The 12,916-nt window shown below is 45.4% G+C and overlaps 1 protein-coding gene across 7 annotated transcripts in view; it reads right to left on the reverse strand.

The window, feature by feature from the left end:
• Nucleotides 1–11,936, reverse strand: part of tada2a (transcriptional adaptor 2A) — a 34,140-nt gene extending 22,204 nt beyond the window's left edge. For all 7 annotated transcript variants that reach the window (XM_070857070.1, XM_070857069.1, XM_070857068.1 and 4 more), the window contains exons 1-4: nucleotides 11,758–11,936; nucleotides 9,309–9,415; nucleotides 4,757–4,816; nucleotides 1,512–1,603 (exon numbers count right to left, since the gene is read on the reverse strand). In XM_070857070.1, the coding sequence (XP_070713171.1) occupies nucleotides 1,512–1,603; nucleotides 4,757–4,816; nucleotides 9,309–9,415; nucleotides 11,758–11,782 (284 nt within the window). In that variant the 5' untranslated portion in view covers nucleotides 11,783–11,936. The remainder of the gene's footprint in view (nucleotides 1–1,511; nucleotides 1,604–4,756; nucleotides 4,817–9,308; nucleotides 9,416–11,757) is intronic.
• Between the last annotated feature and the right edge of the window lie 980 nt (nucleotides 11,937–12,916).

The raw sequence follows: 12,916 nt of genomic DNA on the forward strand, positions 1-12,916 counted from the left end.
CACAGTTTTGGTGGGGACCAAAGACAATGGCTTCATTCTTCCCAATATTTAGTTGTGAGGAAATTTCTGCTCATTCAATATTGGATTTTGAGGGAAGGGGAACAGCAGCTGAGGAGAGGAAACCGTTAACAATATCAGCTAACATGGGGGCCTGGAAGGGAAGTTGGGTGGTCAACAGATTGGTGGGAATAGGGTCGAAGGAATACTTTTGAATGGAAAGAAAAAAAAGAAACAATTATGTTCCATTATGCTGCCCGATTGCGCTGATTCACGGAAGATTGTAAGTTTGTGATTACAAATTTTCGTTAAAATTCATTTGCATAAAGTAACCCAACTAGTGCAATTTCAAGCACATTTTGGGTGCAATATCCCAATTGAGTGCTTTGGGAATATACTATTCATGTCTGGCAATTTGTCAGTAATCTTTTCCAAAATATATTGGCAGAGAATTCAGAAGCCCATTCTCTTGGAAGAATCAGTGTGTGAAGAATAGGCAAGACTGGGGTTTGAATTCAGGAGTTCACCAATTAGGGCACTGAGTGGGACAATGGAGGAGATGTTGTGGTCAACCGTGTCAAAAGCTACAGAGGTTGAGGTCTCCGCCCTTGCCTCAGCTCATCCACTGCTGAATCCCTCATCTATACCTTTGTTACCTCTAGACTTGACTATTCCAACACACTCCTGGCCGGCCGCCCACATTCTACCCTACGTAAACTAGAGGTGATCCAAAACTCGACTGCCTGTGTCCTAACTCGTACCAAGTCCCGTTCACCCATCACCCCTGTGCTCGCTGACCTACATTAGCTACTGGTTAAGCAATGTCTCAATTTCAAAAATTCTCATCCTTATTTTCAAATTCCTCCATGGCCTCGCCCCCCCTCCCCCCCAATCTCTAATCTCCTTCAGCACCACAATCAGTAGCACGAAGAATGTTGTCCGTGATTTTGATTAGAGCTGTTTCATTGCTGCGGGAGGGTCAGAAACCTGATTGAAGTTCTTTAAAGAGGAAAGGGAGAGTGGAGCCGAGGCGGTAGATTACAAGGACAGAGGTGGCAAGGGTGCGTTTTTTGAGAAGCGAGTGATAACGGCAGCTTTGCTAGAATGGAGTTCAGCACTCGAGGATGGTTAATTATAATATATCAGCTAGCATGAGGCCAGAAGTTTAATGGAAGCAAGTGTCAATGGAGCAGGGGGTGGATCTCGTGGACTGAGATGAGCTTGGAGAGGGCATGGGTAGGGTGGGGGGGTGGAGATGGGAGAGGAACAAAAGAGAAACAGGGTTCAGTGCTAGAGTGGGGGAGGATGTTTCACTTGTTGGGCATGGAAATGGGAGCAATGAACAGCAACGGTTGCTGAATTCTTCTATCGTGGTAACAAAAAAGTCCATGAGCTCCTCGTAAAGGACCATTGTGAACTGAAGACAAATCTTGGCAGAGAATATATATTTGCCAAAGTTTGTTGGAAAATGAGAGTTAATATTTTTATTGCGAATGAATAATGAATTATATTACCAGTTTCCAAAACCACAGTCCATCACAGCCTCAAGTAATGCCATCTCCTCCTGAGCTGTCCAGTTTGGATCCAAAATGGGAAAATCAGACGTCTGCATATAGGTAATGGAAAGAAAAAGAAAAAGAAAAAGCTAAATACAGTCATCACCATTTGTCTTATTTCAATGGAGTGGAACTAAACTACGCAAGCAGTGGGAAACTGTTTAACCTTCGCCGTCTCCAGGCCAGGTCCAAGACCACCCCAACCTCTGTCGTCGAGCTACAGTACGCGGACGATGCCTGCGCTGTGCATATACAAAGGCTGAACTCCAGCACATAGTCGACGTTATTTGCTGAGACGTACGAAAGCATGGGCCTTACGCTAAATATCCATAAGACAAAGGTCCCCCACCAGCCTGTCCTCGCCGTACAGCACTGCCCCCCCAGTCATCAAGATCCATGGCGCGGCCTTGGACAACGTGGACCATTTCCCATACCTCGGGAGCCTCTTATCTACAAGAGCAGACATTGAAGACAAGATTCAACACCGCCTCCAGTGCGCCAGCGCAACCTTCGGCCGTCTGAGGAAAAGAGTGATTGAAGATCAGGCTCTCAAATCTGCCACCAAGCTCATGGTCTACAGTGCTGTAGTAATACCCGCCCTCCTGCATTGCTCAGAGACATGGACCATGTACAGTAGATACCTTAAGTCGCTGGCGAAATACCACCAACGATGCCTTCGCAAGATCCTACAAATCCCCTGGGAGGACAGACGCACCAACATTAGTGCCCTCGACCAGGCCAACAGCCCCAGCATCAAAGCACTGACCACACTTGATCAGCTCTGCTGGGCAGGCCACATCGTTCGCATGCCAGACACGAGACTCCCAAGGAAAGCGCTCTACTCGGAACTCCTTCATGGCAAACGAGCCAAAAGTGGGCAGAGGAAATGTTACAGGGACACCCTCAAAGCCTCCCTGATAAAGTGCGACATCCCCACCGACACCTGGGAGTCCCTGGCCAAAGACCGCCCTAAGTGGAGGAGGTGCAACCGGGAGGGCGCTGAGCACTTCGAGTCTCATCGCCGAGAGCATGCAGAAATCAAGCGCAGGCAGCGGAAAGAGTGTGCGGCAAACCTGTCCCACCCACCCTTTCCCTCCATGACTATCTGTCCCACCTGTGACAAGGATTGTGGCTCTCGTATAGGACTGTTCAGCCACCTAAGGACTCATTTTAAGAGTGGAAGCAAGTCTTCCTCGATTCCGAGGGACTGCGTATGATGATGATATTTCAATATTAAGTAGAGGATTTTTTTTTTTAAACTTGTGAAACTCAGCGTTGTCACAGCTGTGCTATGTCTGACTAGAAGAATCGAAGAAGGAGGTAAATGTAGTTATTTTCAGTCTCTGAACTAAAATTTCCGCCACATTGTTGAATGTAAAGTCCTTCAACATGTTGTCACCTCTCAAATCTGTGCCCATCTTTCCCGCAATTCCATTTTGAATCCCTCCAATCCGGTTTCCGCGCTTGCCACAGGACTGAAACGGCTCTCATCAAAGTCAAATGACATCCTTTATGACTGTGACAAAATCAAACTATCCCTCCTCGTTCTTCTTGACTTGTCGACTGCTTTTGACGCAGTTGACCACTCTATCCTTCTCCAACGTGTCTCCAGTGTCGTCCAGCTGGGAAGGTCTGCACTTGCCTGGTTCCATTTTTATCTATCTCATTGTAGCCAAGGAATCACCTGCAACGGCTTCTCTTCCCGCCCCTACATCGATACCTCTGGTGTCCCCAAGATCTATCCTTGGGTCCCTCCTATTTCTCATCTATATGCTGCCCCTTGATGACATCATCCGGAAACATAGGGTCAGTTTCCACATGTATGTTGATGACACCCAGCTCTATGTCACCACCACTTCTCTCGACCCTTCTCTCTAAGTTGTCAGACTGCTTGCCCGACATCCAGTTGTGGATGAGCAGAAATTTTCTCCATTTGAATATTGGAAAGACCGAAGCCATTGTTTTTGGTCCCTGCCACAAACTCCATTCCCTGACTCCATCCCTCTCCCCAACTCCTGTCTGAGGCTGAACCGGACTGTTCGCAATCTTGGTATCATTTGACCCTGAAATGAGCTTTCGACCACATAGCCGCAGCATAACTCGTACCGCCTATTTCCACCTCCGTAACATCGTCCATCTCTGCCCCTGCCTCAGCTCATTCGCTGCTGAAGCCCTTATTCATGCCTTTGTTACTTCTAGGCTTGACTATTCCAACGTACTCCTGGCTGGCCTCCCACATTCTACTCTAAGTAAACTAGAGGTGATCCAAAACTTGGCTGCCCGTGTCCTAACTCGCACCAAGTCCCTCTCACCCATCACCCTTGTGCTCGCCGACTTACACAGGTTTCCGGTTAAGTAACACATCAATTTCAAAATTCTCACCTTTATTTTCAAATTCCTCAATGGCCGTGCCCCTCCCCATCTCTGTATTCTCCTCCAGCCGCACCCCCAGATGTATGCGCTCCTCTAATTCTGCCCTCTTGAACATCCCTGATTGTAATCGCTCAACCATTGGTGGCCGTGCCTTCTGTTGCCTAAGCCCCAAGCTCTTGAGCTCCCTGCCTAAACTTCTCCGCCTCTCTTTCCTCCTTCAAGACCCTCCTTAAAACATACCTCTTTGACCAAGCTTTTGGTCATCTGCGCTAATTTCTACTTATGCGGCTCGGTGTCAAATTTTTAGCCCATAATAATCCTGTTGAGCGCCTTGGGACGTTTCACAACATTAAAGTTGTTGGTCAATAAACTCAGCATAGCTCATTTTGTGAATGCGTGGAAAGTATAAAACATCTTCAGGCAATTCAGTTTACTCAGATTGCAATTCCTAAAAGCATGCCTTTTAAAACACAAGATTAGTATATCCTAATCACTACTTCTTATCTTCTCTTACTCTTGTCAACCCAGTTGGTGCACCTGCACAATCTTGGCCTGATAACTAGATGTGACAACCGAAAAGAAATCTTCCAAACCCTATATGGCTGGCCAATATTGTTATGCCTGCCTTCAACATTAGATATACAAACAAAATTGTAAACTATAGTTAAAATTATGTATATACACACACTATACACAGAATGGTATAAACAGAATTTATTTCTTTACAAGAAACATCATTAAGGAACGATCAGAACTTCCTCACTTACAAGAGAAATTATTCAGCTCCCAATATCTATGTAAAGGGGAATTAAAAAAATCTCTGTACTCACCATTATTTCGTAACTATGGTCACTTTGATGCTTCTTGTACTCAAACCCTCTAGTAAAGCACTACAAAACAGAATAACAAATTTTTTAAAAATTAGCAATCTTGTTGTGCAAGGCCCCTTGGGGAAGAGTGACCATAATATGGTAGAATTCTTTATTAAGATGGAGAGTGACACGCTTAATTTAGAGACTAGGGTCCTGAACTTAAGGAATGGTAACTTCGATGGTATGAGACGTGAATTGGCTAGAATAGACTGGCGAGTGATACTTAAAGGGTTGACGATGGATAGGCAATGGCAAACATTTAAAGATCACATGGATGAACTTCAACAATTGTACATCCCTGTCTGAAGTAAAAATAAAACAGGGAAGGTAGCTCAACCATGGCTAACAAGGGAAATTAAGGATAGTGTTAAATCCAAGGAAGAGGCATATAAATTGGCCAGAAAAAGCAGCAAACCTGAGGACTGGGAGAATTTTGTAATACAGCAGAGGAGGATAAAGGGTTTAATTAGGAGGGGGAAAATAGAGTATGAGAGGAAGCTTGCTGGGAACATAAAAACTGACTGCAAAAGCTTCTATAGATATGTGAAGAGAAAAAGATTAGTGAAGACAAACGTAGGTCCCTTGCAGTAGGATTCAGGTGAATTTATAATGAGGAACAAAGAAATGGCGGACCAGTTAAACAAATACTTTGGTTCTGTCTTCACGAAGGAAGACACAAATAACTTTCCAGAAATACTAGGGGACCGAGGGTCTAGTGAGAAGGAGGAACTGAAGGAAATCCTTATTAGGTGGGAAATTGTGTTAGGGAAATTGATGGGATTGAAGGCCGATAAATCCCTGGGGCCTGATAGTCTGCATCCCAGAGTACTTAGAAACATAGAAAATAGGTGCAGGAGTAGGCCATTCGGCCCTTCTAGCCTGCACCGCCATTCAATGAGTTCATGGCTGAACATGCAACTTCAGTACCCCATTCCTGCTTTCTCACCATACCCCTTGATTCCCCTAGGAGTAAGGACTTCATCTAACTCCTTTTTGAATATATTTAGTGAATTGGCCTCAACAACCTTCTGTGGTAGAGAATTCCACAGGTTCACCACTCTCTGGGTGAAGAAATTCCTCCTCATCTCGGTCCTAAATGGCTTCCCCCTTATCCTTAGACTGTGTCCCCTGGTTCTGGACTTCCCCAACATTGGGAACATTCTTCCTGCATCTAACCTGTCTAACCCCGTCAGAATTTTAAACGTTTCTATGAGGTCCCCTCTCATTCTTCTGAACTCCAGTGAATACAAGCCCAGTTGATCCAGTCTTTCTTGATAGGTCAGTCCCGCCATCCCGGGAATCAGTCTGGTGAACCTTCGCTGCACTCCCTCAATAGCAAGAATGTCCTTCCTCAGGTTAGGAGACCAAAACTGTACACAATACTCCAGGTGTGGCCTCACCAAGGCCCTGTACAATTGTAGCAACACCTCCCTGCCCTTGTACTCAAATCCCCTCGCTATGAAGGCCAACATGCCATTTGCTTTCTTAACCGCCTGCTGTACCTGCATGCCAACCTTCAATGACTGATGTACCATGACACCCAGGTCTCGTTGCACCTCCCCTTTTCCTAATCTGTCACCATTCAGATAATAGTCTGTCTCTCTGTTTTTACCACCAAAGTGGATAACCTCACATTTATCCACATTATACTTCATCTGCCATGCATTTGCCCACTCACCTAACCTATCCAAGTCGCTCTGCAGCCTCATAGAATCCTCCTTGCAGCTCACACTGCCACCCAACTTAGTGTCATCCGCAAATTTGGAGATACTACATTTAATCCCCTCGTCTAAATCATTAATGTACAGTGTAAACAGCTGGGGCCCCAGCACAGAACCTTGCGGTACCCCACTAGTCACTGCCTGCCATTCTGAAAAGTCCCCATTTACTCCTACTCTTTGCTTCCTGTCTGACAACCAGTTCTCAATCCATGTCAGCACACTACCCCCAGGACGTAGCCCTGGAAATAGTGGATGCATTGGTGATCATTTTCCAACAGTCTGTCGACTCTGGATCGGTTCCTATGGACTGGAGGGTAGCTAATGTAACACCACTTTTTAAGAAAGGAGGGAGAGAGAAAACAGGTAATTATAGAACAGTTAGCCTGACATCAGTAGTGGGGAAAATGTTGGAATCAATTATTAAAGATGAAATAGCAGCACATTTGGAAAGCAGTGACGGGATCGGTCCAAGTCAACATGGATCTATAAAAGGAAAATCCTGCTTGACAAATCTTCTAAAAAATTTTGAGGATGTAACTGGTGAAGTGGACAAGGGAGAACCAGTGGATGTGGTGTATTTGGACTTTCAAAAGGCTTTTAACAAGGTCCCAAAGAGATTGGTGTGCAAAATTAAAGCACATGGTATTGGGGGTAATGGACTGACATGGATAGAGAACTGGTTGACAGACAGGAAGCAGAGTCGGGATAAACGGGTCCTTTTCAGAATGACAGGCAGTGACTAATAGGGTGCCACAGGGCTCAGTGCTGGGAGCCCAGCTATTTACAATATACATTAATGATTTGGATGAGGGAATTGAGTGTAATATCTCCAAGTTTGCAGATGACACTAAGCTGGGTGGTGGTGTGAGCTGTGAGGAGGATGCTAAAAGGTTGCAGGGTGACTTGGACAGGTTAGGTGAGTGGGCAAATGCAGTATAATGTGGATAAATGTGAGGTTATCCACTTTGGTGGCAAAAACACAAAGGCAAAATATTATCTGAATGGCAGCAGATTAGGAAAAGGGGAGGTGCAGCGAAACCTGGGTGTCATGGTACATCAGTCATTGAAAGTTGGCATGCAGGTACAGCAGGCGGTGAAGGCGGCAAATGGTATGTTGGCCTTTATAGCTAGGGGATTTGAGTATAGGAGCAGGGAGGTCTTACTGCAGTTGTACAGGGCCTTAGTGAGGCCTCACCTGGAATATTGTGTTCAGTTTTGGTCTCCTAATCTGAGGAAGAACGTTCTTGCTATTGAGGGAGTGCAGCAAAGGTTCACCAGACTGATTCCTGGGATGGCAGGACTGCCATATGAGAAGAGACTGGATCGACTGGGCCTGTAATCACTGGAGTTTAGAAGGATGAGAGGGGATCTCATAGAAACATATAAAATTCTGACGGGACTGGACAGGTTAGATGCAGGAAGAACGTTCCCGATGTTGGGGAAGTCCAGAACCAGAGGACATAGTCTAAGGATAAGGGGTAGGCCATTTAGGACTGAGATGAGGAGAAACTTCTTCACTCAGAGAGTTGTTAACCTGTGGAATTCCCTACCGCAGAGAGTTGTTGATGCCAGTTCGTTGGATATATTCAAGAGGGAGTTAGATGTGGCCCTTACGGCTAAAGGGATCAAGGGGTATGGAGAGAAAGCAGGAAAGGGGTACTGAGGTGAATGATCAGCCATGATCTTATTGAATGGTGGTGCAGGCTTGAAGGGCCGAATGGCCTACTCCTGCACCTATTTTCTATGTTTCTAGTCTTCCCATTAAATCTACTAAAACAATGTTCTATACAGTGAGATCATCAAGTAGTTAGACCAAAGTTTACTTGGATATTTCTTTAGAAAATTAATTGTCCATTTTCTTTTATTTCCCAACAGTGCCATTTGCAACCAATTTTCTGAATTGATCCCTAATTCCTATCTTTTACAATGCAGTCTTGAGTTTTAAGGCTTTATGCTATGTCATCATGTCACTCAAATCTGAGCTTGTCAGCTCATACTTCAGAAAACTTCAAGCATAAAATCTGACACCTAAACAAAGCTTAGTTTTCAACCTCAGGTGTCAAACTACAGCAGAATCACAAATCATTGAACAAGCTCAAAAACTGCTATTCACATGCTTTAACTAGTGATTTTCTGGGGTTGTTTTTATACTGCTTTTACTATGAGTGACATGATCACTTTGGGAACATCAACTTGAAGGAAACTCTCAGAATGTGAGACTCCTTTAGGTCTTTTCAAATATCAGATATCGCAAAATCTGGGAATAAAACGAAGGTGGTCCTCCAAAGCTGCATTGACCGACCTCAAATTGATTGGAGATGGATCATGACCCCGACCCGCTGCTGTTTTTATTACTTTACCACACAAATATACATTATAAACACAATTAGTTACCAATATGAGAACAGTGGGGAATAGGAAAAAAAGACAATTCGTATGAACACATAGCCCAGCCATTTCTCATATTGTGGGATATGTTTCACAGTACAGTATCATTAATTTTTCTATATTTTTCAACACCATAAATACTTCAATTCCATTATTTTGGACCACAATGTTCCTGGATAGGGCTATTTCTGACATTTATGATAAAACACTGCAACTGCAGGATGTGAAATTTAAATAAGGAAGACTAAACATGTATCTGCAGTCTCGTATAAACTCAGTTAATCTCAGTGTACCTAGAATCATATAATAGTACAGCATAGAAGGCGGCTATTTAGCCCATCGAGTCTGCACCAGCTCTTTTGACTAGCAATCCAGTTAGTCCCACTCTCCGGTAAGCATACCTGTAAGCATATAAGCAGCGGAGGAGGTCCACAGTCTGCACACTTTATGTAGGGTTCCTTCAGGTAAGAAGAGCAACCACGACATGGTGGTTGATCAAAAGGGTCACCTGAAATAAAATCAGATCAAGACAACTCAGCAGTTGCTAGCTCCCGGTATTGTAACAAAACTAATACATTGCATGTACTCACACTACATATTAGTGGCGCCACTCAGCTTTCAGTAAAAGTGTAATATAACTGTAGCGGAATTGCTGAAGGTTCATGCAGCTACCCTAGCAATAATTAATTATCTCCTGGAAGCAAAATACTGCAATGCTGGAAATTTGAAAGAAGACATTCAAAACCACAAATATCCTCCCCATAGATACTGACTGACCTGCTGTATTGGCAGCTTTTCTGTATTTCATTAAATTATTTTACAATTAGGCTTGCATACATAAAGGAGAAGGAAAGAGAGATACAGGAGAAGGGTGGGAATAAGTAGCCGAGTGGGATTTGGCTCGTGTGGCGTTTAATCACTGGCATAGACCAGTTGGGCCGAATGGACCGTTTGTGCGTGTGTGTAGATTCTAAGTAATTCCATGTAAAAACAATGTCAATTTATAGAGGAGAAAAATCTGAGCAGTTTGTGAAGTAAAACTTAAAATGACAGTATTCAAATTCTTCTTCCCCACCTTTCTCCCTTTTGTATCCTTCAGGAGACACTCAAGTTAAGACTGCAGTTCTACACTACTGGCAGCCCTGCAACATTGTGAGCCTAGTTAGAAAGTACTAATTAATTATTTAGATTTTCCCCTATCCCCTTTTTTGACTCGATTTATATGCCTGTCCGTCTCTTATTTTTCACTTTTGAAGGATCTGCACTTGGAAAAAAAAACTTGTCTGTTCTCTGATTATCTGCTCATAAGCACATTGCTATTTGTGGGAACTTGCTGGGCACAAATTGGTAGCTACATTTCCTACATTACAACAGTGACTACATTTCAAAAGTATTCAATTGGCTGTAAAGTGTTTTGGGATGTCCTCTGGTAGTGAAAGGTGCTATATAAATGCAAGTCCTTTTTTTTCTCATCACAGATGCAGACTGACCTGCTGAGTGTTTCCAGTATTCTGTTTTTGTTTCAGATTTCCAGTATCTGCAGTTGTGCTTTTTTTTTTTGCTTTTGGTTGCTATTGAACTATTACAAGCATCATAAGCACAAAGCCGACAGAGAATCAGCAATGGAAAGACTTGCATTCATATAGCGTCATTCATGACCTCAGGACTTCCTGAAGTGGTTTACAGCCAATGAAGTAATTTTGAAGAGTAGTCACTGTTATAATGTAGGAGATGTGGTGTCCAATTTGCACACAGCAAGCTCCCACAAACAACAAGTGTGATAATGATCAGATAATGTTTTTTTTTTGCAGCAGGAACATTGGCCGATAATTCTTGGCTTCCTGGCTAGGGAGGCCAATGCTATTAAGTTTCATCATCATAGGCGGTCCCTCGAACGAGGATGACGTGCTTCCACACGAGTTCACAGAGGTTTCAATTCTGAACTCCAATTGAGGGGGTGGAAGATGCCTGTGCCTGGATTTTTCTCAACATGTGGTGACCGTTGCACATCAGCCACCACACGTGGTCCAGTGGCAAGGATTAACCAGGACGACTGGAGACCCGCTCTGGCCTAGTGCGCACACATATCGCAGCGTGGGCTGGCCCGTGCTGCCCCCCTCCCCCCCTCCTCCGGGGCCCTCGGCTCTTCTGGGTCCCCTCACACCTGTACAATATACAGGTAGTGTGGCATTCTCAACTTTACTGCTGCCGCGGTCGACGTGAAGCAGCGGGTTGAAAGTGGCCCAATCTGCCCTGCCCTGGTCTGGTCCGTCACAGCTCAAAAAGAGTCAACACCCAAGCTTGGGCCTGCCAGCCTGCATTTCCCTCCACCACCATCAGAGGAGGAGGGAGAGCGAGTGCATGACACACGTGGCAACGGGCTCTGACTGAACACAAGAGCACAGACAGCTCCGCTGACATCCCAGTCTGTGAAACATTCAGCAGTAGCGAATGAAAAGATGATTAAATTCAGTGGGAATGGGGGGGGGAAGGGGGTTCACCAGCCATCCGCTGGCCAGAGGTAAACGTGAGCACCGACCCTCCAGTGCCGGAAAAGTCGTCCCCTTGGACTTGTTCACTTAAATAAAAAAAACAATTTTTTTTGTTTAAATCCAATCATTTTGCGGCGATGTGCTTTCTGCCGATTTCGTGCGTTTTCTGCCAAGACCTTTTGGATTTGAATATGTTGAGGAGGGAAGAGGCTTTATCAAGAAGCAAAAGCGCCCCCTCGCTTACTAACTGAGTCCCGGCTCAGTGCGAGCGCCCCAGCCGCGGGCCCCACGAGGGGGTCGATGCTTTCCGGCCTCCCCCCGACGGTGAGGCAGGCGGGCGGGGGGGTGGGCTACTCACTGCCAAACGGCGCCAGCCGGTCCATCGCTCACAGATGTAATCAAACCAACACACACACACACACGGCGACGATCCAGCCCCGATATCGCGGACGGCGGGGTTTTTTTTCACAGAGCTGGCACTGCTCCCGATTTCCCGGCCCGCTGTCCTCCTTTTACCGCCATTTTGCGATATTCCCCCCCCCCCCGCCTCACTCGACGGCCCGCCTGCCAAGATGGCACCCAATGTCACTCAGGATGATTGGCAAGCGGCGCGTCCAATCAAAGGCAAGAGCTCCACGGCCCCGCCCTGCCAAGGTGCAAGCGCTCCAGCTCCAAGCGCAGCCTCTTGCAAAAGGCAAGGCAAAGCAAAACATAAGAAATAGGAGCAGGAATAGGCCATACGGCCCCCCCCCCCGAGCCTGCTCCGCCATTCAATGGCTGATCTGATCATGGACTCAGCTCCACTTTCCTGCCCGCTCCCCATAACTCCTTATCCCCTTATCGTTTAAGAAACTGTCTATTTCTATCTTAAATTTATTCAATGACCCAGCTTCCACAGCTCTCCGAGACAGCAAATTCCACAGATTTACAACCCTCAGAGAAGAAATTTCTCCTTATCTCAGTTTTAAATGGGTGACCCCCTATTCTAAGATCATGTCCTCTAGTTCTAGTCTCCCCCATCAGTGGAAACATCCTCTCTGCATCCACCTTGTCGAGCCCCCTCATAATCTTACACGTTTCGGTAAGATCACCTCTCATTCTTCTGAATTCCAATGAGTAGAGGCTCAGCCTACTCAACCTTTCCTCATAAGTCAACTCCCTCATCTCCGGAATGAACCTAGTGAACCTTCTCTGAACTGCTTCCAAAGCAAGTATATCCTTTCGTAAATATGGAAACCAAAACTGCACGCAGTATTTCAGGTGTGGCCTGTATAGCTGTAGCAAGACTTCCCTGCTTTTATATTCCAACCCTTTGCAATAAAGGTCAAGATTCCATTGGCCTTCCTGATCACTTGCTGTACCTGCATACTATCCTTTTCTGTTTCATGCACAAGTATCCCCAGGTCCCGCTGCACTGTAGCACTTTGCAATACAGCAAGCAAATGGCATGTTGGCCTTCATAGCGAGGGGATTTGAGTACAGGGGCAGGGAGGTGTTGCTACAATTGTACAGGGCCT

This window comes from Pristiophorus japonicus, chromosome 16, assembly GCF_044704955.1.
Source record: "Pristiophorus japonicus isolate sPriJap1 chromosome 16, sPriJap1.hap1, whole genome shotgun sequence".
NCBI lineage: Eukaryota > Metazoa > Chordata > Chondrichthyes > Pristiophoridae > Pristiophorus > Pristiophorus japonicus.